At 60.2% G+C, this 25,578-nt stretch overlaps 2 protein-coding genes across 8 annotated transcripts; both read right to left on the bottom strand.

Moving 5' to 3' along the window:
- Positions 1–196: 196 nt before the first annotated feature.
- ARHGEF1 (Rho guanine nucleotide exchange factor 1) lies at positions 197–18,792 on the bottom strand. Of its 7 annotated transcripts, none has more exons than XM_059150600.1 (32): positions 18,630–18,792; positions 18,442–18,530; positions 13,601–13,643; positions 13,429–13,512; positions 12,861–12,974; positions 10,795–10,893; positions 10,568–10,610; positions 10,128–10,374; positions 9,689–9,718; positions 9,336–9,435; positions 9,092–9,188; positions 8,983–9,018; positions 8,691–8,828; positions 7,982–8,087; positions 7,425–7,436; positions 6,676–6,843; positions 6,246–6,391; positions 4,697–4,843; positions 4,299–4,381; positions 3,953–4,078; positions 3,761–3,875; positions 3,545–3,645; positions 3,268–3,345; positions 2,964–3,039; positions 2,725–2,892; positions 2,157–2,244; positions 1,959–2,045; positions 1,627–1,697; positions 1,447–1,533; positions 966–1,129; positions 770–872; positions 197–560 (listed from the first exon to the last, which is right to left on the bottom strand). In XM_059150600.1, the coding sequence occupies exons 3-31, from the start codon at positions 13,628–13,630 to the stop codon at positions 789–791; spliced, it is 2,925 nt and encodes a 974-aa protein (XP_059006583.1). In that variant the 5' UTR covers positions 13,631–13,643; positions 18,442–18,530; positions 18,630–18,792; the 3' UTR covers positions 197–560; positions 770–788. The 7 variants fall into 7 exon arrangements, with proteins under 7 accessions (XP_059006583.1, XP_059006576.1, XP_059006577.1 ...); XM_059150593.1 differs by lacking the exon at positions 18,630–18,792 and adding an exon at positions 15,669–15,809 and having other exon boundaries at positions 18,442–18,594; XM_059150594.1 differs by lacking the exons at positions 18,442–18,530; positions 18,630–18,792 and adding exons at positions 15,669–15,809; positions 17,223–17,364.
- A 905-nt stretch (positions 18,793–19,697) lies between these two features.
- CD79A (CD79a molecule) lies at positions 19,698–23,357 on the bottom strand. The gene is made up of 5 exons (XM_059150601.1): positions 22,983–23,357; positions 21,253–21,573; positions 20,906–21,024; positions 20,294–20,362; positions 19,698–20,164 (listed from the first exon to the last, which is right to left on the bottom strand). The coding sequence occupies exons 1-5, from the start codon at positions 23,290–23,292 to the stop codon at positions 20,045–20,047; spliced, it is 939 nt and encodes a 312-aa protein (XP_059006584.1). The 5' UTR covers positions 23,293–23,357; the 3' UTR covers positions 19,698–20,044.
- Positions 23,358–25,578: the final 2,221 nt, after the last annotated feature.

The raw sequence follows: 25,578 nt of genomic DNA, 5'->3' as shown, positions 1-25,578 counted from the left end.
GAGCTGTGCAGGATCCGGGCGTCACGGGTGAGTTGGGGCTTGGGGTGGGAGCATCAACTGGGGAGTCGCTGGCAAAACCCAGGAAGGAAGGACTGTACAAAGGCAGTGGGACAGACCCGGGAAAGTGATGCCAGTCAGTCGTGGAGGGCTCCAAACCCACTCCAGGGCCCCCACCCTATCCTCACAGACACAGAGCTCTCCTTAGATAATATATATTAAAAAATAAACCTCCAATTCAGGGTATAAAAACAGAGCAAAGGCACTTGGGGGTGGGGAATGGAGGGGTGGCCCCCCCCCCCCCGGAAATACTGTGATGGCCCGGGGCATGGCAGGGTCATTGTGGTCCCCCTGGGAAGGAAGCCCTGAGTCCCCCAAGCAGAAGACAGGAGGGAGAGAAAGCCCAGGCCACGGGAGGTTGCGGGGAGGCAGTGATCCCAGCGGGGGCCCCCCCAGGCACAGCCCCCCGTCCCGGCAGCCCAGCTCCCTCTCCTCAGGCCCTTGGGGTGGAGATGCGGTGGCAGCTGTGCGGTGGCAGCGGATGGCCCTCAGTCTTGCAAGGCCTGGGGGATGTAGGAAAAGGGAGATGGGGAGAGATGAAGAGAAAGGGGGAGGAAGGGGGAGAGGGAGGAGGAGGGAAGGGAGAGAGGCGGGTGCAGGAGGTGGAATGGGGACATGCAGGGAGACTGAGGCAGAGGGAGAGAGCAGCAGGGGGCTGTAGAGAAGGGAGCCGCTGACATGCCCATTCTGGTCCCTCCAGTTCTCCACTCACCTGCCTGGGGCCAGGCGCCTCAGGTACAGCCAGGCTGGGGGGCAGCGTTCTCCCCGAGTTGAGATAGGAGGAGTCGCAGGCGACAAAATTCCTCCTCCACCTCCTGGTTGGAGAGTCCGCAGTGAGAGGGGTCCCTCCATGGAGTCTGGAGTCGGCTCCATCTCCCTGCACCCTGCTCCTCCCCCCAGGGTGCCACCTCCAGCTGTTTCATGGTCTCCTCCAGGCTGAGCAGCTTCTCCCGAATCTCCTGGGTTTGGTCCTGGCTCTGGGAGCCGCCCCCTGGGACCCCATCCCCTTCACGGGAAGGCCCTGCCCCGCTGTCTTCCTCCGAGGGAAACAGGAGCTGCTTCAGGGACAGCACTGGCAGGGACAAGGGAACAGAGTCACAAGAAGGGCTGGGAAAGAGGCTGAAGGCTGGCAGCGGGGATCCCAGCGGGGAAGGTGGGGGCCAGGCTGCAGGTGGGGCTGGGGGACGTGAAGGGGTGCAGAAGAGAGGCAAGGAACACAGGGTGGAGGGCATCCAGGGAGAGGCTGAACAGAAGGTCAAGGGAGGGACAGAGGCTGTGGCAGGAAAAGGCGGCTTGGGACCACTGAGAGTGTGATGCAGGCCAGGCACGATGGGCCTGGGCAGGAGGCAAGCTGGGAAGGGGGGCTAGAGGCAGCCCCCCGCGGCCTACCTTTCTCCAGGGCCTTGGCAGCGAGCTGTCCCTCGGGGCCGGGCCTGGAGTAGGGCAGGAGCATGCTAAGGATCCTTTCTGTCCGGCCTGGGCGGGAGGCAGAAGCCGGAGCGGGTGTTCAGCGGTTGCTGGGCCTCCTCATGACGCCCGCCCCCCTCGGCGCCCCCTGCAAAGGCTCACCATCCGTTGTGGGCATCTCTCGGCCACCACCGTTGCCGTTCTCAGAGCTGCTGAGCAGGGGCTCTCGGGTGCTGGGGGGAGGAAGGACTAAATGATCTCACAGCCCTGGCCCTGGGGAGGGGGTGGCAGAGAGACAGCGGTGGGGCGGGGGGGTGGGGGGTGGGGCACAAACAGATAAAAAAGTTGAGGCTGGGAGATGGAGACAGAGGAGCCTGGGTAGGGGCCGGAGAGGCTGTGGTGGTGGCACACGCACACACAGACACAGACAGACAGACACACACACCCGGAGCTCAAACTCCCCGGCTCCTCAGGCCTCCACTGTCCTCCCTCACCTGCTTGGGCTGGGCCGGGATTTGGAGCGAGAGGCGGGAGCGGGGACCTTCAAGGATCCAGCAGTCTCGGTGATGAGGGAACACCAGCTGGGGAGACAGGTCAGCGCCCCCAGGGCAGGCAGTCAGAGCCCCCAGATCCTACGCCGGAGTCTCCCACCCCCCAGCCCGGGCCTCCTCATCCACCGGAGCCACCCTTACTTCTTCCGTTCCGACACGGTCTGGGCCACCAGTTCATAGATCTGTGCCTCCTGGTCCCACGTAAAAAGGACATAAAAGGCTTTGTGATCTGTAAGAGGAGGGGGGGTGGTTCAGAGCCAAGGTTACCCCCATGTGCCCTCCCCTGAGTGTGGGCTAGAGGCTGGGGCAGCCCCTGCTTGCAGTGGCCTCGGGCTCCCACAGCTCACGCCATCCCTCACGTGCCTTGTCCCAAGGCCTCCATCTCACACCCCTTGTCCATCAGGCAGCAAGTCCCCAATCTGGCTTGCCCCACAGACCCCTGGAGCTGCTGATGCACCTCTGCAAAGCCCCAACTCTGTCTCCCCCACCCCCGTTCCCCTGTGGTCCCCAGGAGACAGCCAGGGGGCATCTCCCAAGACTGATGAGAGCAGGCTGCTCCCTGCAAACCCAGGGGAGCTGCCGGGCTCCCTTCTTAAGACTCACAACGCTCCTGGTCCCTTGGCTGCCTTCTTCGCCTCTGCTGGGGTCCCCTGGTGCCCCCCGCCACGTGCTCCCCAGCCCTCCAGGACGGTCACCGCCCACGCCTCACCGGTGGCCACCTCGCGGGTGATGGCAGACGTGAGCCGCAGCACCGGCCGCAGCATGGTCTTGCCGTCAGGTGTGGGTGTCAGCGTCCGACTGTGGGACTTGAGCAGCAGCCGCTCGTCCTGGCGCTGGAGCAGCAGCAGCAAGTCATCCAGCAGCAGCACGTGGACCTCTGCAGGGCAAGGCCCAGGCTCAGCAGCTGCCCCTACCCCCTAGCACCCCGCCCCCGGCCCCCACGCTCACCCACAGCCTTGTCCTTCGTCACCCGCCACGTCAGCGGGCCCTCATGCACAAGCTTCTTCTTGGTGATGTCCAGGTTCTGGAGGCAGGAGGGCGTACCCGGTCGGCACACGGCACGGAGGGGAGGGGAGGGCAGGGGTCAGGAGGGGCAACCGGCTGGGACTGAAGAGGGGCTCTGGGCGGAGGGGTGGGGTGGCTCTCCTTCCTAGGGTGCATTAGCAGAGAACTCCAGGGGCAGGAGGGGCAGGAGGGGCAGGGCTGCCGGAGAGCAGGGGAAGGCCGGGGAGGGCAGGGCTGGCAGGGCCACCTTGAACTCGCTCAGCATGGGGTCGCTGCTCTGACGTAGGTGGGACAAGTCCAGGCGCTTCTGATAATCCTTGAGTCGCTGCCGGTGGGGGGGAAGGGAGAGTCATGGGGAGGACCCGAAGGCTGTGGCTGACCCACAGTGACCCTGAAGGGGACAAGCTGAGGGCAGGGCCTGGCCTCCAGAGAAGGGGCCCTGAGATAGACAAGACAAAGGCCCGCCCAAGCCCCGCACATGGACACCCCATTGCCCTGGGGCCCACAGCCACGGCCAGGCATACCAGCAAGTCCTCCATGTCGCGCACGGCCTGATTGACGTGGTGCAGAATTTCTCGGCAGCACTCAGCTGCCAGTTCCACTTTCTCTCGTTCCGCCGGCTCTTCTGTGGCAAAGGAGAAGCAGGCCCTGGTGACCCCGAGCCGGGAAGCTCCTGGCCAGCCCCGCCCCCATGCCGCGGAAGCTGGGGCCCTGCGCTGTGGGGCCCGGCGTGCTGGCACCTGTGTTCTGCCCGATGCTCTGGAGGAGCAGTGGGTACTTGGTCAGACGCTGCATCTCCGTGGGGATCATATCCTTCAGCTGCAGGCGGCGGCACCGGGGGCGGCTCTCAGCCTCCTGCGGGCAGAGTGTGCTGAGTGGCCCAGCTGGGGGCACGCAGCAGGAACTGTGACACCAGCACGCCTCCCCCTCACCTGCACAAAGGTACAGAACCGAGGCTCCTTGCGCTGCTTGGCTTTGAGCTGCTCTAAGGCAAATGACTGGCGGCTGCAGAAGCGGGAGGAGATTTTCTGGAACCATCTGCCTTCGGCACCATCAAACTACAGTGAGATTCAGGCCAGGGAGGGTGTCTCAGGTGGGATTGGGAAGAGCTGGGCCTCACGTGGGAAGAGCAGCCTAGACAGGCGCCTGCAGTGAGCGGCCCAGACCCCGGGGTCTTAATGGGAGAGGGGCTTGAGACCAGCCTCCCTGGGCCTGGATTCCAGGTCCCTGGCTGGAAAGAGGGGACCCCAGGGGGAGGCAGGGGCTGGGTGCCCTCACCCGAGCCAGCAGCACGTCTCCGATCTCCTCAATGAGGTAGCCACTATCCTGCCTGAGCTTCATCAGTCGATCGAGGAACAGGGCTGTGGAGAGCGGTGAGGGAAGGGATCACTGTCAGGGCCCGAGCCACAGCGCGCAGAGCTGAGTGGGAGGCGGTGGTCAAGCTGCAGGTGTTGGATCCTGGGGGCCAAGGGGCCGCCACCCACCCGATGCCATGCCCTTGTTGATGTGCCCCGGGAATATGAGCTCTGGGGGGTCCAGGGCTGCCCCCAGGGCTAGAAAGGAAGCTGCCCGTGCCAGGCACTCAAGGAGAATGTGCTAGGCTCTGGTTGAGCCACTGAGGCCTTGAGGAGGGAGCCGGCAGCAAGGCGCACAGAGGGCCACAGCCCTGCACTCACAATGCACCTCGATGAGCTCGTCCAGGCTGGGGAAGATGTTCTGGAGCTCCTCCAGGGAGAAGAAGCCCCCTTCTGCCATGGGCTGGTAGAAAAGGTCATGCAGCACCCGGAGCATGCGCACATGGGCGGCCTCAGTCACCAGCAGCTCTGTGGGAGCAGGAGGCACGGTTGGGAAGGGTGCGGGGGGTGGGGAGGTGCACAGTCTCAGAGGCAGGCTCAGGATTGGGGGACAGGGATAACTCTCCCTGGGTGGAATCATTTGCCCCTGAACCAGCTACTGAGGATTCCTTATCCCACTGCTGGTGTTCCTTGGCTGCGGCAGCCAGCCCGGGTGACCAGTGGTCCCCTGTGCCTGGAACCCATGCCTTTCCCCGAACATGGGATTGTCAGTGCTACACCTGGGAAAATTCCAGGTGAACTGGGATGAGCTGGTCGTACCACCACCAGCAAGCCTACGGCTGTGTGTAGGATCCGGCAAGTCCCTCGGCCTTGGTTTCTGGAACAATGATAACCCTTTACACATACGTTGATAGCCTTGGATCCAGGGAGCCCCCCTCCCCCTACCGCCGCGAGGGAGCATGCCTGGGTTTCAGGGGCCCCAGGAGTTCCTGGAGACAATAAACGCACAATTCCATGTTAGGAATATTTTTCTGATGAGGGAAACGGCTGTGCTGTCCACTATGGTACCACTAGCCACAAACAGTCCTTCGGATTTTAATTGAAATGAAATACAGTTCTGTAGTCAGTGGTACTTGTCACATTTCAAGTGCTCAATGGCCATTATGCGGCTGGTGGTAACCGTGCTGGGCAGCACAGAGGCTGTGAGTTTTCATTATTCCAGAAAATTCTACCAGATAACACTGCTTTCTATTTGGCTCGTATCCTTAGAAGGATCTGGAACACAAGAAGTATTCCCCTATGGCCCTAGAACTTCCGAATGAGTTCCCCTCTTACTATTAAGCAACGTGTAAATAAAACTTCTAAACCAGAGCTTCCAAAGAAGTGTTCTACTTTTGCCAAACGCCCACCCCATACCCAGTTCGAGATCGCAGAGAAGAATCAACACAGAAAGGATACTTCCATCATCTCCCTGCCCAGAAGCAAGCGCTGAGGATACACTGAGTATCTTCCGGAACTTGTTCCCATGGCACTACTTTTGCCTCTGAACAGTTAAGTCCACACTGGAATGTTCTTACCTGGCCCCCCACCACATTAAACACTTCCCACGAATCCCCTCAGCTTCATGACCATCTTTTGAAGTGGGAGCTATTACTTCCCAAATAAGGAAACAAAGATTTCCTCGAGAAATACAACGTCATGTGACCCTTCCAGCTCTTACCAGCTCTGCCCTGCACTAGGAAAAAAACTCGCAGCAAACGTCACTTTGACAGCTGACAGCCACATTCCTGTTCCACGCGTGGCTGTTCCACGATGTATGTGACGAATGGCCCTCGGTGGTAACAGGCTGCCTTCAAGTCCGGCCCATGGCGCACAGAGATGGCAGCACCTTGTCCCTTCGCCAGAACTGGGTGGCGTCCCCCGTACTCACCACTGATGACCTCCTGCCGCTTCACCTGGCTCTTGGGCAGGCTGTGCAGGGTGCCAAGGGGGACAAGCTCCCGCCAGCCAGGGGGCTCTTCTGGTTCTATTTCTAGTCCTGACCGTGCCGGGTCCCCTTCGTCTCCAGGCTCAGGGCTGTGAGACAGAGGCCTTGTTAGGGCCGCAGCTTGGGGCATCTCTGGGAGGAGACTTCCATTCCTAGTGTCCAAGCCCCACCCCCCCACCCCCAGCCTGCCCCATGGCCTTGGCATTCAAGGCCTCCAGAGCAGGCCCCAAATCTCTAAGTAAGAAGAGTCCCACCCCTCTCCTGTGACCTCAGTGTCCAATACGCAGTTCTCTCTAACTCTGGCAACAACCCCTCCCCCACCATCCTCCTGACTCTCCAGGCTGCCTCAGTAGATGGGGGAGGAATGACCTACGTGGCTCGTCGGGTAGGGCCAAGCACGGCTGTGGCAGAGCTGGGGTCCATGTCCACGTCACTCCGGGAGCGGCCCCCACCCCGGCCCTTAGCCCCGAGGCTGCCCCGGGAAGGCCGGCGGCGGTCACTCACCCGCAGGCTCTCTGAGCGCCCCAGACGCCCCGATAGCCTGGACCCGGAGGTCAAGGACAGTCAGGCAGAGGCCAGGACAGAGACAGGGACAGAGACAGGGAGAGACCAAGACAGGGACAGGTGGGAGAGACCAGGACAGGGACAGAGACAGGGAGAGACCAAGACAAGACCAGAGGTGGGGATATACCAGTTAAGGGACAGGGAGAGACCAGGACAGGGACAGACGGGGACCAGGGTAGGGGAGACCAGGACAGATACCAAACATGCAACAGAAGAGAGGAGAGAGTCAGAAGGAGCAGTGGAACTTGGGGCTTTGGGCTGTTGGGGCACTGAGGGTGGTCAAGAGCGATGGGGAAACTTGGTGGGGGTGGGGAAGGAAACCCAGTCCGGAGCAGGGATTGACCCCTCCCTTCCCTGTGGCAAGGGGCTGGTTGGGGGGCAGAGCAGGGACGGAGGGAGGGAAGATTTCAATACTTAGCTCTTCTGCTGGGAGGGTGATGTCCCCACCCACCCCTTGCAGGGCGAAGGGGAGGGGATGGCCCATGGGGAGAGGGGAGGGGCTGGGAGAAATGGGGGAGGGGCTAGCCCTCCCCCCCGGCCCAGGGCCCACGGACCCACCTCTTCCATCTTCTGGGGAGAGAGGGGCACAGGGTCAGAGGAGGACCCAAATGGAACCCAACTCACCTCCCCCGCCCACCAAAGTGTCCCCAAAGCAGCGGCACAAAGACGGGCAGGGGGCAGAGCCTGCCCCCCAACTGTGAGGAGGACAGGGCCCCCAGGCTTGGAGCACAGAGGGTGGGGGCTGGAGGGCAGGGCACAGGGAGGCAGGGGCGGGAGCAAGGCGCAGGGCAGTGGCTCCGAAGAGGAGAGGAGGGAATGACAACCTAAAGAAGGGATGAGGGAGGGGGCAGGAGGAAGAGGGAGGCCAGGAGGAGCGGAAGAGGAGGCGCAGGAGGAGAAAGAGAAGAGGAGGAGAGAAAAGAGAAAGTGGAGGACGGAAAGAGGAGGCAGAGATGGGCAGAGGGAGGAGCAGGGCAGAGTGGAGACAGCTCGGGGACAGCAGGAGCAAATGGCAGCGCGACCCCGGCACACGCGAGAACCTCCCCCCCTCCCCAGGGCCTAATAAGCCCCTTCCTGCTCCCCGCACCCCTGACCCCACACCCAGCCCCGGGCACCTCTCTGTGTCAGCACCCTCCTCGGTGCTCTCTGGGGGTGCCAGGGGCTCCAGGCTGGCTGGGCCCTGCGGTGGTGGGTCCCCCAGCTCTGGTGGGGCATCAACACCTGTGGGGTGGCAGGGAGAACAAAGATGGCTGCCAGGCCCTTATGGCAAGACCCCCACCCTGGGGGCCTCGAGCTCCTCCTGTGGTGTGGGGGATGGGGGACGGACTGATAGAAGGGCCTCTGAGAACACAGCCACAGCAGCTGGGGCGAGGAACCGGGGGGTGGGGGGGCACAGAACCAGGGAAGGTTCCACGTCCATTCCCTCCCTGACCCTCAGCCAGGACTTGCAGGGAGAGGATAGACCCCTTTAAGGAAGACTGAGGCTCAGACGCGGCTTCCCAGATATAACCCGACTAAGCCGCAGAGCTGGGACTTGAACCCAGAACTGGCCAAGCAGTTGCCTTAGATCCCTGGAGGGGACTGACAATATACTCTGAGAGGGTTCTGGGAAATGACACCTTGGGGGCGGATGGGAAATGTAGTCCAAGGAGGGGGGCTTAAGCAGCCCCAGGATAGAGGCTGGAGCCTGAGAGGACAGCAGTGAAGCAGGTGAGCAAAGGGAGGTGGTTTCTTAATACTACTGGGGACCAAGAGCAGGGCAGGGTAAGTGGAGAACTGAGGAGGGGTGTCTCTTGGGGGCAGGGAGGCGCTCAAGAAACTCACCTGCTTCCCGGTCGGGGCTGTCTCCAGACAGAGGGTGTGGAGAAACTCCAGGGACGTCCTGCCCAGGAGCCCCGACGTTCCGGTCCCGGGAGGGCACTCCTAGGCCTCCCCTCCTTTCCGTAAGGCCTGGCTTCTCAGCTGGGGAGACATCCAGGGAGGAGGGGGGAATGAGAGCCCAACACGTCTAATCCACCGCAGCCTGCACTCCAGCCCCATCCTCCCCACAGCCCAGGAGCACCCCGACCCTCTCTCCCAGGTTCCCCCCACCCCCAGCCAGCTTCAGGACCATTACCATCAGCCTCGACTTTGAGGTGTCGGAAATCGGGGGCTGAAACGAGAGATGGGGCCGTGAGGCAGGGGTGCCGTGGGGAAACAGGGCGGGCAGAGGCCAGGTACCTCACCCTGAGGCTCGCCCCGGTTCCAGCGGGCAGCGTCCAGTAAGATGCTCAGGCCTTTCTTGGTCTTGGTTGGCTCATCTGACCGCCGATTCCCCATCATCTGAGGGAAGGAGGGAGAGTGAAGGAGGGGGCTCTTCATCTCTGAGACCATAACCTAGCAGAATCAGACCCTGGGAGCCCAGATCACGGGGCTCCCCAGGGGCCTCTGGGGAGGGAAGCGCCAGGTTTGGGTGCTCAGGGGAAGCACCTTTTTTCGGAAGAAATTCCTCCCCGACTTCTTGTCCCCGCTCTTGGTCCGCACCCCAAGGTGGCGCATGTACAGGCTGATGGCGCTGACCACAGCGGCACTGTGGGGAGGGGTCAGTCAGGGCCCCGAAATGCGTGCAGATACACACACGCCCATGGCCATGGGGGCACTGCTGTCCCCCAAGCCTTCCCCTCCGCATTCACTTCCCACCCCAGCCCCCCAACCGGTTCCAGGTGAGTGTCTGAGGAAGGCAGAGAGGGCTCCAGAGGTCAGGGCCCCAATCCCCAGGCCTCCTCCCTGGGGCCTGGGGGACTAAATGCCTCTCCGGCTGTTCTCTCTGCTTCTCTCATCACCTCTTTTCCTCATCGGGAGAGATGGTGTGTCTGCAAAAAGAAGGAAGAAGTTTGCCACAAACTTGCTAAGCCTGGATCCCTGTCTATCCAGCACAGGTGTCCGGGGAGCTGCCCCTTAGATGAAGGAATAGAGAGAGGCGAGGCGGAGAGGGAGAGGGCCACGGCTACAGCAGAGAAGAGCGTCTCTTGAGAGCTCGGAGCGGCAAGGACAGGACCCAAGCGCCAGGCCCAAACACAAGACCATGGAAAGCCCTGGAAACTGGGAGGGTACCCCAAAGCTGGGAAGAGACAACACAAAACCAGCTGAATTACAAATGCCAGGGCTGGGGAACCCAGAAGGCAGGGGAAGAGCCCAAAGGTTAAGAAATGAACCCTGAAGCTGCAGGGACCCCCCACCCCACCCCCACGCCAAGCTGGGGAGCAGGCAGGCCCCACTCACTGCATCTCCTCCAGGTGGGTCAGTAGCCGCTCGGCCAGGTGCCGCTCCCGGGCCTCAAAGCTGGCACGGTCCCGCCCAACCCAGGCCTCCAGCTGGGTCAGGTCGTGCTCCCAGGGTGTCATGCCCATGAGCCGCTTGGAGCGGAAGTCCTCCAGCAGCCGGCTGACGGTGGCCTGCTGGTTCTGCACCACGTCATGCACGAAGTGCCGCTGGACATCCTCGGAGAGGAGGTCGGGTCGCGTGCGGTCTGCAGGGACATGGGCAGGGGGTTGCTCCCACCCACCCTCAGACCCCTGACGGGTGCGCTTCCTTGGGTTGCCGGGGCCAGGGGTGAGGACAGGAGTCTGCGCTGTCCACGGGAGCAGGGGAGTGTGGCTTCCCACCCCAGGGCTCCCCTGCTGGACACCCCTCCCTCACCCACAGTCCCCTTCTCTCCTTACCGAGTTCAAAGGAGACAGTGGGAGGGACCGGCACTCGCAAAACCTGCTCAGGCCAGAGAACAGGGTGAAGGTGAGGACCAGGGCAGAGATGGGGTCACCACAGCCCAGGTGCCTGCTGGGAATGATGGTCTGAGGGGAGGGAGCTGGGGAGGGAGGGCCAGGTGGGCACCGAGTCTCCCCAGGACCAGGTTGTGGGGGGATTAGGGCCCCTCAGAGGTGTCTCTCACCGCAGTCTTGTCCAGGAAGCTATGGTAGAAGTCGAGGAAGGCCTTCTTGGCCTCTTTGGGACCCAGGGAAGCCAGCATGTCTGCGTGCAGGCAGCAGAGCTGGGGAGACAGAGAGCATCACGTGTCCTCTCCCCCGCCAGCCCCAAACCACATTCTCCCTTGAAAAGCTTGAGGCTCACATCTTCTGGTTAAGAGCTCCCTGGTATCTACCACCCCCACACCCAGGCCCTTGCCTCTCTTGGCCTCCCTGGGGGCCAGCGTGACCATTTGCTCATTTTCTATCCTGTGAAGTGGCTATGGTTTGGTTTCCTGCTGTCTCCTACTACACTGAGAATCCCGGGGCCTGTAGCGTGCTGTTCTAACCCTTGGTCCACGTTCACCTGGTCAGTCGTGATCACTGGTTGTTATCGCCTTTTATAGATGAGAACACTGGGCTCAAGTAGCTTGCCCTAGGTCACGATGCTACTTACTTAGTGGCAAAGCTGGGGTTAGAACTTAGAAAGCCTGTTCCCCTAGAACCCACAGCCTAGAAATACTGCAAAAACCTGAGGGACACACGTGTGTATGTATGTGAGAGAGAGGGAGGAAGGTTCTGGCTCATCGGTGCCCCAGAGAGGCCCCGAGCACAGTGGGGGCTGGGCAAATCACCAGGTGGACCAGTGGGGCTCACTCATTCATTAACCACTCATCCCCAGAGCTCGCCTGCCCTTCAGCCCCATGCTGGGCAGTGCCAGCACTGCGCTGCCTGCTCCCACCCGTCTTGACTCCTGGGGTCTCTCGTTGGGTAAGGAACACAGTCTGTGTGCCAAGGCCTTACCCTAGTAGGGGTAGGACTCTGTTTTCCTACCATAAACACTTCCAATCTCTGCACACCCCCAAACTCCACGACAAAACCCCACAAGAGGCCCATAGGAAGCAGCCCAGGGCCACAGCTATCTCCTGGCTGCCTGCCCAGCTGATGAGGCGAGGGGGCTGCAGCAGGCCAGAGTCTGAATGCTGGGGGCCACCCGGGTCACCTCGGCCAAGCCCCCGGCTCTGGCTGGGCTTGTTTCCACATCTGTAAAAGGACATAGCAATCAGCACCCTCCCTGGGCTGAGTTCAGGAGCCCAAGTTCTAGAAAGCTCAGGCTCGCTAGGGGGACCTCCTTGCCCAGAGGGGCACAGCCTCCATTTACAGGGGAGGGGCAGCCACTCTTCTGAAGAGAAGGCATTTTCCCGATTTCCTGCCCATTTTTGAAGCTCTGGGGTCAGTCGATGCACCCCTCCTTCTTGGAGCCCTGGGCATCCCAGCCCAGCAGCTCTCTCATGTCTGGCTGGTGGGGGGATGTACCCTGTTGTGCACTTCCAGTCCGGTCGAGCGCTCCAGGCTACACCCTAGCTGCAGCCTGGGCTGGGCCACCCTAGGTCTCCTTGCGACGAGGACCTTGTCCCCAGAGCACCCCCCTCCAGCCTGCGCAGTGGCATCTTCCTTCCTGAGTCACGCACTGGGCTCTCCAGATCTTACAGGGCAGCATGGCTGCCCCTGACAGGGCCCAGGAAATTTCTGCCTCTTATCTGGGATAGTGAGTTCTGCTCGCTCTGCTGTGCGTGCTGCTTGTGGTGGTTCATTGTTTCTGGGGCAGCCAGACCTGGGAAGGCCAGGGGCTTCCCTCCCACAGCCCTGGGCCCCGAATGATGGACGGGTGGCCCCTGCCGAGGCCGCAGAAGAGGATTCCACTTCCAGGGTCAGCGGGAGGGGCCATGGATGGGTGACACAACCACTGGCAGGGAACAGGGGTGGGGAGCCCGGGGCTCTGCTGGCTTCTGGCATCTCCACTGCTCTCTGCCTGACCCAGCTCTGAGTACCCTCCCCCCTGCACTCGCTCCTTGCGGAGATTTGACGGGGCACCTGCAGTCTTGCCAGGGTCGCATGCCTAGCACTCTGGCTCTCTCTTCTAGATCTCACGCTGTGTGCTCTGGATCTGTTTCCTGGACCCTCCCAGCTGGGCTTCTCTGGCCGGTCTCACTGAGCGGGGTGGCCAATCCGGGTCTCAGCCCTCCCTCTGCCCACGCAGCCCCGCCCTCACCAGGGGTCCCGGTTCAAACTGCAAGGCCACGTGCTGCAGAAAGGCCATGAGGTGGGCAGGCCGCCGCTTCACCTGCTCCAGGCTCTGGAACTGGCTGTTGTGCTCCTCTGCGTTCTGAGGGCGGAGAGCGAGGCGGTGAGACAGTGGGGAGCAGAGCAGCACCTTGGGCTTGACCTCTCCCCTCCCCGGCAGCGATGACACCGTAATAGCTGGGACTGGGGCTGGTGTCAGGGACAGCAGATGAGTCAGCGGTACCACGGCAGGTTATGAGGACAAGCATTAGCATGGGGAATAGGGATCGGTGCTGCGATTAAGGGGGGCGGTGAAAAAACCCGGGGCTAGAGTTAAAAGGGTGGGAGTCCACGCTATAATGGGACACCAAGGATGGGGTGGGAGGGAACTAGCATTGTGGTACCCAGATTACAGAAAGAGGGACAGGCAGTTAGAGGAGGTGGGGGCCAGCATCCCACGGGGGACCTGAGGAGGGAGGAGACACTGAGGATGGGACTTGAGGGCTGGGGCCCACGGAGGCTGGGACAGAAGCTTTTCCACCCCATCTCCCCCTCACCGTCTCCAGCTCATTCTCAAAATCCTCATCCTCAGCCCCAATGATGCTGACTGGCACCAGGCCAGGCCGCGGTGGTCCTGGGGCCTATGGAAGAGGAGGGATGGCTTCAGCTGGGGGTGCAATGCCAACTCACAGCCCCCCAGTCCCCTGCCCCTAGGCTCTCTCCACTCACCAGCCCGCGGGCGATGTCCTCTGCCTCCATGGGCTCCACAGGGCTGAGGAACAGGAGGGGCCGCGGTTAGTGGGGGCAGGAGACAGTGGCACAGGGTGGTTACTCACAGATTCCTGGCCCAGGTGTGAAGGTGAGTAAACAGCGTCCCCCGCCCCAAACCCAGCCTCCACAGCTCAATGGGGCCTCTGTGTGGCGACAAAGAGCCCTTCAGAGGCTAGCCAGGGCGGGGAGCCCAAGAACAGGGAGCCTTGGGAGGGTGGGGGAAGCGATGGAGGCCCAGGAGCCGGGGTCACTAAGAGAGCTGTGGCCATGAAAGCCTGTAATTTGGGGTCTCTAAGGGGGAACAGGCTGGGGGCCTGGACTCCTGGGTCTGAGGGAGGAGGGACCAGGGACCTGGATTCCTGAGTCTGAGGGAGGAGGGAGCAGCAGGTTAGGTCTGAGAAAGGAGACCTGACTCTTGGGTCTGAGGGAGGAGGGGCTGCAGGTTGGTCTGAGAAAGGACAGGCTGGGAGCCTAGATTCCTGGGTCTGAGGGAGGAGGCACTGGGAGTCTGGGCTCCTGGGTCTGAGGAAGGAGGGGCTGGGGGCGGGACTCCTGGGTCTGAGGGAGGAATGGGCTGCAGATTGGGTATGAGGAAGGAGAGGCCAAGAGCCCAGACTTCTGAGTTTGAGGGAGGAGGAACTGGGGGCCTGGACTCCTCGGTGTGAGGAACGAGAGGCCAGGGACCTAGACTCCTGGGTCTGAGGGAGGAGGGATTGGGGGCCTGGACTCCTGGGTCTGAGGGAGGAGAGGGCTGCAGGTTGTGTGTAAGGAAGGATAGGCTGGGAGCCTAGATTCCTGGGTCTGAGTGAGGAGGCACTGGGAGTCTGGGCTCCTGGGTCTGAGGGAAGAGGGCGCTGCAGGCTGGGTCCTAGGGAGGCAGGGCCTGGGGGCTAGCAGAGTTGGGAAGGTTAAAGGAAAGGTAGAAAGGAGATAAATGGGGTGTGTGGGGGCTGCTCTCCTAGACCTGACAGGCTTGGGGCCGGATGTTGCCTCTGAACCCACCAGCCCCACTTCCTGTGACAGGAAATCTAATGGCAAATCCCCCAACCCCCAACTCTCTCCACATAAGAAAACAAAACTCTGAACCTCTTTCCAGAGACCCAGAAGTAGCTTTCCCTCGGGGACCTGGTATCTTCCCCTGCTTCCAATCCCATAAAACAAGGGATGGTCCTTAGCCAGCTCATCCCCAAGGTGTGTCTGTCTCCCCTGCCCTGCCTCTATCTGTCCCTCTGGCTCTCCTTCCGTGGCCAGCTATCTGTCCTCTGGCTGTCTGTCCCTTGAATGTGCTTGAAGTCTTTGCCTCTCTTCTCCTGGTCTCCTTCCCTCTCTCCCTCCCTTCAGACCTGTCTCCCTTTCCCACCATCTCTGCCCTCCGTCCCCCTCCACCACCTCGCCCTAGCTTCTGTTGCTGTCTCTCCCCTCTGTCAGTGTCTGTCTTCCCACATCTGGTTCTGCAGCCACCTGAGTCCTCGAGTCACTGTGTCATGCACTGTCTCTCTCTCTCCCCGGCTCTCCCATCATCTCCCTTAGAGTCTCTGCTTTCCTGTGTCTTCCCACCACCATCTTCTCGGTCCTTAATTAGTCTGACTAATGCCACCAGAGCCCGTGTCAGGCGGGAAGGAGGTGGGGAGGGGTGGACCAGTGGGGTGGTGAGGGGAGGGGAGGGGGATCCCCCCACAACCCAAAGCTATTTCCAGCCCCGGTTGCCTGAGGCTCACCCTTCTGCCTCCTCCACAGGCCTCCTCCCTAGCACTCAATAAACGGTGGGTAGGATTTTGTTTATGACCATGAAACAGTGATGCTTTCTGGAGTGTCCCTGTGTCATCCCATGGGTTCCCCAGAGCACACGACATTCCCTTTCTCTTCCATAGAGCGCCTCTGTCCACCTCCAAGCTCGGGTGATTTCAGATTTGAGCATTGTTAAATCTTCACGTAAATAAACTTGCAAGCCGGCACCAAAAAACAAAAAAAACAAAAACAAAAAAACCCCACAAAAGCAATTATTTATTACAAAAGCTAAACTTACCTAGCACTTAACAGCGTGCTAGGCATTGCTCCAAGTGCTTCTCACATCTGAACTCACTCAAGCTCACAACCACACGCACCCCATACAATTAGTAGTCCTGTTGGAGACAGATAACCTTCACCAGGCCACCGGCAGCAACTTCTGGAAAACATGACCACACACATGCTCACCCCACCGCGGGGGCAGCGGGGGGGGGGTGTTCAACAGAGGCAGGGAGATTGCAAAAAGCGCAAAGGAGAGGACACATGTCATGTGAGCAAATGCTCAGGGCCAGGCAGGCCCCAATCATGTACCTTATGCCTATTACCTCTGCATTCGGAAACACGAAACAGTGGCTAACCGTTAGTGTGCACTAAGTGTCATGAAGTATATGCCAGGCATAGCATTATTGCTTTACAGGTATTAACTCACTGAATCCTCTAAATGACCCCTGGAGGTCAGTTTTATAACTATTTTCATTTTACTGAGGCACAGCTCTTAAGAGACAGAGTGAGGATTCAGATCCAGGTGGTCTGACTTCAGAGTTCACACATTTAACTATGAGAATGTGCTCCTTCAGAGCACGCGGAATCCCACCGCCCACCCCAACCTTAGGAAACTAAAATCTGAACCGAAGTTGAGGCACATCTGATCCCTTGAGGGTGTCTGGGGAAATCAGAGGTCTGTGGGCACTGTGATGGGCAGGAGTGTGGGCTGCTGCTCAGGCTGCTCCACAGAGGCTTAGGGCTCAGAAAGCATTCTGGAAGGGAAGGTGCGGGGTTGGCTGCTTAGAAAACAGACGGTGAGGGGGTACCACAAAGGGTATTCACACACTGAGGCGGTCAGATGGGTTTGTAGGCAACTGAAAAAGCCAACCGTCCAGCAGCAGAGACACTGTGTCCATGGGACTGGGGGTGGTGGCAGTCGGGGAAAGTTTAGAAGGTTCTTAGAGGTGTGGGTCTTAGAGCAAAGCAGGCACCAGTTGGGGACTGTATGGGCACCTGGATTCTGTGCAAGGTTTGTGGTCTATAAGACACTGAGCAGATGACCCGGGTCCCCAAGAACCTCCGGAAGCCGTAAACAACTAAAAATACAGAGTAGTCAAGGTAAGTTCACAAGGGGCCCTTGGAAAGTGTGAGGCTCCAGATTCTCTTCTATTGGCAAGTTCAAACAAGTGGGTCTACACGGAGGATCACACCGGATCATGATTCCGTAGGTAAAGCAGCCAGTCTAGGGGACCTATGGAGACTTAAAACGGGAGCAAAATTCTATAGGCGCATGTGGTGGTCCCAAGACCCAGGATTCTAGGGGGTGATACTGACCAATGGGGACCCCACATCAGTAAGAAGCCGAGTTTCCGGGGGTGGGAAGCAGAAAACTGGTGGGTCTGTTGGAACTTGTAATTTATATGGAACGTGGGGCATCTATACGAGCCCCAAATCCTACGTAGGACGTGGCGGGTCTACGAGGGCCCCAAATCCTACTACAAGGGACGTGGCGGGGCGCACGGCCAGGGATGATGGGGCGGACCTGCGGAGTCAGGATCTGACGCCCGCCGGGGGCCGCGTCCCTCACCTGCTCCTGGTCGTAGGAGAATCCACCACAGCAGCCAGAACCGAAGTCTCTGCGCGCCGGCTCCAAAGTCCCCCACCCCCGCCTCCGAGTCGCTCTAGCTGCCCCAGCGTCTACCTTTGCTTCCAGCTCCACTCCTCCCGCTAGCCGCTCTAGCCTAGCCGCTGCCCGGTTCCTATCCGGGAGACTCTACTCCTCCCGCCGGCCGCTCTAGCGCTCCACTGCGCCACGCTGGCCAGAAAGGGCCGCTCTGGCCTGCCTTGGAGGGCTGGCGTTTCCGTATCTCGACTGCCCCTGTCACTCTACCGTGCCCCGCCCCCCGCCCCCGCCCCCCCAGCCAGACTACAAAGTCCTTCCAGCTCCCCCCGCCCAGGGCTCAATCCCAGATCTCCGAGTCGCCCCTGGCCCTTAGTCTCCGGCCTGGGTTCCCCACCCTATCTTGCCTTCCTAACTCCGGAAACAGCTGAATTTCCAAGGCAGACACTAATATTCCCGGCACCCCCACCGCCCGGGCCGCACACTTTGCCGGGACTGTAAAGCGAAACTCCTCGGTGCCATGGTACCTTTCCCCCTGACATGCAGTGTCACCTGCAAAAAGTAATTACTTCTTCCCGAGACTCAGTCTTCCCGCCTGTACAATGGGGGAAGATCTCCAGCTCTGTCATCTACAACCCGTCTCTCAGGGTATATAATTAATGGCCCAGAAAAAGGGCTTTCCCAAAAATGCTTTCAAACGCGCTCTGCAACTTCCAGCTTCACAGGGGCCTACGGTGCAGTTATTGACGTTTTTCCTTTTCGGTGGCCCTAAAGCATGTGGGGTTGGAGGACGGTACTTGAAAGCACCTGCAAGTTCAAATCCCAACTCCACTCGGTCTCACGGTGTGTGGACCCAGGGACGAGTCGGTTCCGCTCCCTAAGCCTCAGTTTCCCCACCCGTACAATGGGAGTGATCATCCGTCCTCCGCTGGACAGTTGCGAGGCTTTGACCCCGGCCTTGCACCCTTCATCCCCACTTACTGGGCACTCGGCAGGTGTTAGTTCTCCTCTCTTTGCTCCCCTTGACAGATGGGTTAACTGAGGCCCACGGAGGGGCGGCCGCTGGCTCTGAGGGGCGCGGAGGAGGCCCCAGCACGGCCGGCAGCGCCCCGGCCCCCTCCCTCCTCCTCTCCACTTCCCCTGGCAGCCTAGGGGCGGGAGGCCAGGCGGGGCCGGGATCGTGTACCTGGAGTCCGGCGGGGAGGTGACCGGCGGGGTGCCCGAGGTCGGGCTCGGCGATCCCGGGCCCTGCGTCCCGGCTCCCGCTTCCTGGCTCTGGCGGGGCAGGAAGTTGGGGCGTTTTTCCGGAGGCCCCCGCCCCGCCGCCCCTCCCCGCTTCCTGCCCGCGACCCGCGCCCCGCGCCCGCCCGGCACCTCCGCTTCCTTCCCCTTCTCGCAGCCCGCCGGGCCCCTCCTTCCCCGCTCGGCGGGGGACCAGCCGGCCCCGGCCCCGCCCCGGCCCCGCCCGGCTCCTCCCGGCTTTGTCCGTCTGTCTGTCGGCGGGTCGCGGGCTCCACGCTTCTCGCCTCCACCGGGTGTCCACTATCGCCTCCCCGGCGGGATGGGGGCCGTCTCGCCACAGCCTCCCCTGCTTTCCGTCTGGGTCTCCTGGTCTTCCTCTCTCTCTTTACCTCGCTGTGCGCGTTTCTGTCCGCGTCCCTCTCTGTCTGCCCCTCTGGCCCTCCTTTCTCCGTGGGGGGTCTTTTCCTCCCGCTCGCGGGCCCTGCTTCTCCGCGCTGTCCCTCCCCTCTGTCGCATCTCTTGTTTTCCCTTTTCCGGGTCTCAGTATCTTTCTGCATGGCCACCTCGGTCATTTCGCCAACCACTGCTTTCTCTAGAGTCCCAGGGGTCAGCCTCTCCGTGTCCATTTTTCTATGGACCTTTCTTTCCTTTCTCTGTCTCCTGCTTTCTCTCTGCCCCCCCCCCATTCCCTGTCCCTTCATTGTCTTTCTCTTCACTTGCTCTGTCTCTCCATCACTATCTCTGTGTCTCTCTCTTCTCCCAGAAACCCTGCGTCCCTGTGCCCCCCACCCCAGTCCCCAGATGACAGCCACAGATTCTCCCCAGATGTCCCTGCTGTAAGTCCATTCCCAGAAAAGAAAAGGTGTGGCTTGGCTGTAGTCAGCACAGGGTACCAGCCCCACTAGACAGGCGCCTGTGTTTGTGGGACTGAAATATGAATAAATAAATATGGTCACCTGCCTCCTTTCTGTGTCCCCTGCCTGCTCAGGGACCTAGCCTAAGGTGAGGCACTACTCCAAACAATTCTTATTTCTGTCTGGTTACCTGGCCCCAGGTGAAAGGAGTGGGCACGGTTGGGGGTTGGGGAGTTGGTGGGGGCAGGATCCTGGGTCTAAGAGAGAAGGGGCCGGAGGCCTGGACTCCAGGGTCCCACCAGAAGAGGGGAGCATCCCCATGAGATCCACGACTCCTGCCAAGGTCTGCAGTAGGGAGGGATTTATTATCACTAAGTGGCCATGACAGAGCAGGGAGGGGAAGGGGACACTAACGAGGCTCAGCAATCAGGTCCCCTGGAGGCAGCGATTAAGGGCTCCTTACCTGCTGGGTGTGGGGGGGAGGCTGGGAAAAGCCGCAGGAGGAGGGCTGAATTGGGGTATGTGCAGGTGGATGAGGATAGTCTAGAAGGAAGAGCAGACATGCTCAAGGGGGAAGTAGAGTCAGGACACTCCTGGGAAAGATCATGAAAAGAGAACCGAATGGGGCGGAGGGGGAGCAGGGAGAGGGAACACCAGAGCTGGCAGCCCAGCTGGCTAGGGCAGCCCACAGGGTCACGGCTTCTCCAGCTGGACGTCCCCGTCTCCGATGTGGAGGCTGCCCACGTCCTGGTAGGTGCCCTGGAGGCCTCGGGAGATGTCCTCATACATGGAGCAGTCATCCAGGTTCAGGCCCTGGGGTGAACATGTGGTGGGGGGCCTCAGCGCCCTAATGCCCAGATCCTGCCCCCAGATGACCCCAGGGAGGACCCCCATGAGAACCCCAATGCACATGCCCCTTGCCTGTCCCCACCCACCGCTCACCTCATATAGGTTTTCATCTTCGTAGTCATCTGGGGCGTCCATCCCAAACTTCATATTCTGCCATCGTTTCTGGGAGGGGGTGATTGGGAGGAGGGGGTGTGGGGGGAGAATATGTTTTCCCCACCGAACAACACTCTGGGGTGCCAAGAGGTGCTTTACCAGAGAGGATAAGGACTGGGCCCAAAGCCACACAGCAGTTGAGTGGCAGGTGTCTCTGGGTCCCCGCCTTACTGCTCTTGCACAAATAACAACTCTGCTAGAAATGGCAGTGGCTGGGTTGGTTGCCTGTCACCTAAGGCAGGGTTGGAGCAATTCAGTGACTCCAGGAGGACAGCCAGTCCCCAGTCTTCCCTGGACACATCTGAGGGCCCCTGTGCTCCTGGGGGGGGGGCAGCTAGAATGAGACACCATGGCTAGGGTGTGGGGGGCTAGAGTGAGGTACACCTGGGGGTGGGGAGTGAGGACAACCCTGCCAGGAGACTGAGCAAGGATGCGCCGCTGGGCCCCGCACCCTTTACAAATTCAGGTGTCCCTCAGTCATGTGAGGATGCTGTCACTCTCCCATTTTAGGGGGACCTCCACCTCAGAGGGCCCCAGTCCCTAGGGGCTCACCCTGAACAGCAGCAGCGTCCCAGGCACCACGGCGCAGAAGAGCAGGACGATGCCCTCGGCTGTGATGAGGTTGTTCTTGGTGGCTTCTCCCATGTCCAGGAAGGGTCTGGGGAGCCGCTCTGAGAGGAGGGGAGCCACTCAGAGCACGAGGGCCTCCCACCCCCAACCCGCCAGGCATCCCAGCCCTGTCCTGGCAAGAACGAGACCACCGAAGCCCTCCACCTGCAGTGAGCATGAGTGGGAACGCAAGTTTGCCCACAAGGGAAAGGGGCACCGGCTCCACCCCTACCGCATAGGTGGGGCAGGGGTGGGGCGGGAGGGGGCCAGGGCGCCGCTGGCTGGCTCACCGCGCACGCGGAGGTAGGTGCCGCAGGAGTACTGTTGGTTGACTTTCTGGTTGAGGCCTTTCTCCTCCACCCGGCACCTGTACAGGCCTCTGTGGCTCTTGTTCGCGGCCTGGATGCTCAGCGCACTGTGGGGGCCCTGGCCGTAGCTCCAGAACATGTCGGGCCAGGTGGCATTGCCTTGGATGATGCGCCACCACGTGACGTTGAAGGTGCTGTCGCGGCTGCTATGGTTGTACAGGCACGGGACGTGGACCTCCTCCCCTAGGCTCACGGTCACTGAGGGTGGGCCCTCATCCACCCACAGGGCCTGGCACCTGGGGCCTGCAGAGATGAGGAAGCGTTGGGGATTGTGATGGGGACCCAGGCCCCAGCAGTGGCAGCAGCCCAGGGTGCGTGTGTGTGTTGGGGGGGGCGGGTAGAAGGTTGAGGACACTCCCCGGGGAGGAGAAGGGGTTGGGGAAGGGCCCACGGTGCAGGGAGTGAGGTTGCCTCTGTAGGGAGAGTAGTATCGAGGGGAGCAGAGAGAGGGCACACCTGTGGAGGATGGGGACAAGGACACCCATTGTCCCCCCATCTCTCCAGTGTGCCTCTTGCCACCCTCCCCACCTGTGCTCTGTGCTTTGGCCCCACTGAACTCACAGGCATTTGGATATTTGGCATCCTAGTGGCAGAAGTGCCCCTGTCCAGGGAGCTCTGTCCAGAATCCATTTGGGCCTCACTGCCTCCGGGAGGCCTTCCAGGCTCACTTTCCCATCAGTCCCCAGCCCCACCTGACACCTGGCGCTTTATCTGGTGTAATCTCACAAAAGCCTTAGAGGTAGTTTCTCTCATTAACCCATTTTATAGGTGGGACAGCTGAGGCCCAGGGAGGGCAAATTTGTTGTCTAGCATCATGAGGGCAGCAAGAGTGGTTGGTGTTTCAAACCCTGAGCCTTCAGGCCCACCTTGCCCTGTGACCTCAGTCCCCACTCCCATTGCTTCTGTCAACCTGGGGGTCAGGAGTGACCTTAGCTGGCGGCTGGGCTGGGGGTTAGGGGAGGGCCTTAGCAAGGTGGTTGGCTGCTGAGGAAACCCCAGCTTCCAGCCGCCCCCACCCCCTGCCCAAGGCCAGCCTCCTCTGGAAGGAGGAGGTGAGAGGTGAGGAAGAGAGGAGGAGGAAGATGTGGGGAGAGAGGCAGCAACCTGAGCCCCAGTGGTCACAGCCCCACCAGCTGGCATTGCGTGGGGTGGGGGTGGGGCAGCCGGGAACGGCAGCGTGGATGAGGCACCCCCTTCCCCAGCACTAAAAGGAGGCTCCCTATGCAGTGGGGTGACTGAGATTCAAAGCAGAGAAGGAGAAACCGTTTCTTCTTTCTGAAGCTGAGCCCTACCCCCAAGTCGCCTTCCTGCCCCAGCTCTGAAGCTCAGTCAAGGGCAACCTTAGTTCCTTATTTTGACCTGTGGGGTTGAGGGGGTGGGGAAGTCGTCTGTCACCCCGGTCTCCTTCCATGTGGCTGCGGACACCCCTTAAACTTTGCTGAACCCCCTCCGGCCTCCCCTCGTCTCTGCGGCCTGCTCCGGAAGGCTGCTTCAGGGGCTCTCCCAGCACCGGCCCCCCCACCTGCTGGCTCCTCACCCCCTGAACAGGGCCTTTCTTTCTGCCTGAGCCTTCTCTCCAGCCTCCTCAGTCCTCCCCACCCCACTGCTTGCCCCACCCCGCCGCCCCCAGCACCAGCCTGTCAGCCACATACCCAGGTCAACAGCAGAGATTAGGAAGAAGAGCGCGATGGTGGCGCGCAGCGCTTGGAGGACTCCGGGACCCCCAGGCATCTCTCCCAGTGGGTTGGTTGGTCTGGGCTGCAGCAGTCCTGGGGTACCAGATTCCACCTCGGCTGGCCTGAAACCCCGCCCTACTTCCTGCCCAGCCCTGCCGGAGATGGGCTCCAATGGCCCCGCTGCTGGGCCCTTCTGCGCCCTTTGGCTCTGGGCCGCTGGGGCAGCCCCTGTTGGTGAGCTGCAGGCCCCTGGTGGAGAGAAACTGCTCCCTGCACCTGTGGCCATAATTCCCCTGAGGGGAGGCTGTTGGGAGGGAGGGGAAAGAGACCAGTCCTGGCAAGGAAGCCCCAGCCAGAGTTCAAGGTGCCCCTGCCTGCTGGCGGTCTGTCGGAGTGGTGGTTCTGAGCCTGTTCTCCGCTCCACACTGGCCTTAGGCAGAGCTCATGTCCTCTCTGAGCCTCTATGTCTTCACTTCTTGGCGTTGGAATCAGGATTTAAAGGGGTCGTGTGTGCAAAGTTCTGAACACACGGCCCAGCCCATAGTAGGTGCTCAGTAAAAGGTGGTTTGTATTAATGCTCAGGAAATAAATGAGCTCTACGACTAGGCGGTGGCTTCCTGTTCTGAGCCTTGGCATTAAAAAAAATTTTTTTTTAATTAATTAATTTTTTTTTTTTTTAAAGATTTTATTTATTTATTTGACAGACAGAGATCACAAGTAGGCAGAGAGGCAGGCAGAGAGAGAGAGAAAGGGAAGCAGGCTCCCTGTGGAGCAGAGAGCCCGTTTTTTTTAATTTTAAAGTAAATCTCTACACAAAGCGTGCGGCTCAAACTCACAACCCCAAGCCAAGTGTCACATGGTCTACTGACCTGGCCAGCCTGGTGCCCCAGCCTTGGCATTTTTAATCCAAGAGATGAGCACAAGTGTATCCCCCCAGTATTGTGACCGGAGATGATGTTCCCAGCACCTGGGGAGTTAAAGTCACGACAGGATCTTGATGAGAGTCAGCCTCCCCACGATTGGGCAAGGTAGGCCACCCCTCCCCACCCCATTTTTACAGAGAAAACGGGCCCAGAGAGATGCCATACAGCTTGCGAGCGGGGGAGCAGAGATTCGAAGTCACTTATGTGTGCCCACGTGCCTTTGAGCATTATTTTAGGTCACGCAGAAGGAAACGGACTTTGAGGAGTGGGGGTGGGGAATCACAGGCGATTGTTGAGAGGTTTGTGAGCAGTTGGGGCACTGTCACATACCCACGCAAGGAGACACGGGGTGGGGGTAGTTAGCTCACGGAGATATTCGGTAGCAAAAACTGAAACAGAAAGTCTGTGTGCGGCAGAATGGGATGCGCACAGTGTGACATAAGCAACTAGCAGAGTAGTACTCAGCAGGGGAAAAGGCAGTGCTCCACTCGTCAACACACCTGCATCTCAGAAATGAGGTGAAAAGGACAAAAAACCATGTAGCGTACAACAGTTGACTTGTTTTCAAAAGGCGAAACATCAGGTGCTGTTAGGGACACGTGGGTCTGTAGTTGAGGTGTGAACCCACGCAGGTGAGTGGCACCCAGTTCCTGAGAGGGGTTCCCTCTGGGGGAAGGGAAGAGGGCTGGGGCTGGGAGGGGTACACAGACGACTTTGACCGTCCTGGCTTTAGGTCTTGTTTTACTTAAGTTGGTCAGTGGAGGGGCGCCAGGGTGGCTCAATGGGTTAAGCCTCTACCTTCGGCTCAGGTCATGATCTCAGGGTCCTGGGATAGTCCCCTGCATCAGGTTCTCTGCTTGGTAGGGAGACTGCTTCCCTCTCTCTTTGCCTACTTGTAATCTGTCAAATAAGTAAAATCTTTAAAAGAAAAGAAGTTGGGCAGTGGGTCCATGGGTCTTTCTTACACACTAATAGGTATACTGTTTTGCATGCTCGAAGCGTAATTAAAAAAAAAAATGCAACTTTCACCCACACAGAGGAGCATGGGCCTCGAGTTCATGGTTCCTGTGTTTGACTCTCAGGACCTGTCAGCTGACTGGTTGCTTGGGCCTCAGTTTCTTCTCCAGTAATCTGGGCTCTCCTGCCCACCCTTGCCCAGCCGTGAGAAAAGGACACAGTTCCTTCTCTGGCCTGGGAGCCCTACTCGCTCCCCGACCCTCTGGGGACCTAGGTGTTCTTCTGTGACCATGGCTGTGTAGCAGGTTACCAGCTCCTCGACAGTTTAGTTCCTTCTTATGACACCCCCTCCCACCCCCCAGGAAGAACTCGCTGGCGCAGACCAGGCAGCCCTACAAATTCCTTCTTTGGCAAGTCCATTTCCAGGCCCTCGACTGCCCCCCAGTGGCCAGAGGGACATCTGCTGGATCGCAAGCCCTCAGGCCAGGCAGGCTGATTGGGGACACCGACTGCATCAGCCAGCAGGTGGGCCTGGTGCCATGTGTGCCAACCCGGTACTGGGCCTCGCTGCATTGTGTTCTCTTGCCTACTCCAGGACCTCTTCGTCCTCAGTTGACAAAAAAGGAAACGAGCCCAGAACAGGGAGCGGCCCAAGGCCATGCCCAGGCTCATAATCCCTTGGGCCTTGTTTT

Source organism: Mustela lutreola, chromosome 16, assembly GCF_030435805.1.
Source record: "Mustela lutreola isolate mMusLut2 chromosome 16, mMusLut2.pri, whole genome shotgun sequence".
Classification (NCBI taxonomy): domain Eukaryota; kingdom Metazoa; phylum Chordata; class Mammalia; order Carnivora; family Mustelidae; genus Mustela; species Mustela lutreola.
The sequence above is the reverse complement of the archived record's forward strand: the minus strand, read 5'-3'. Positions and strand labels throughout refer to the sequence as shown.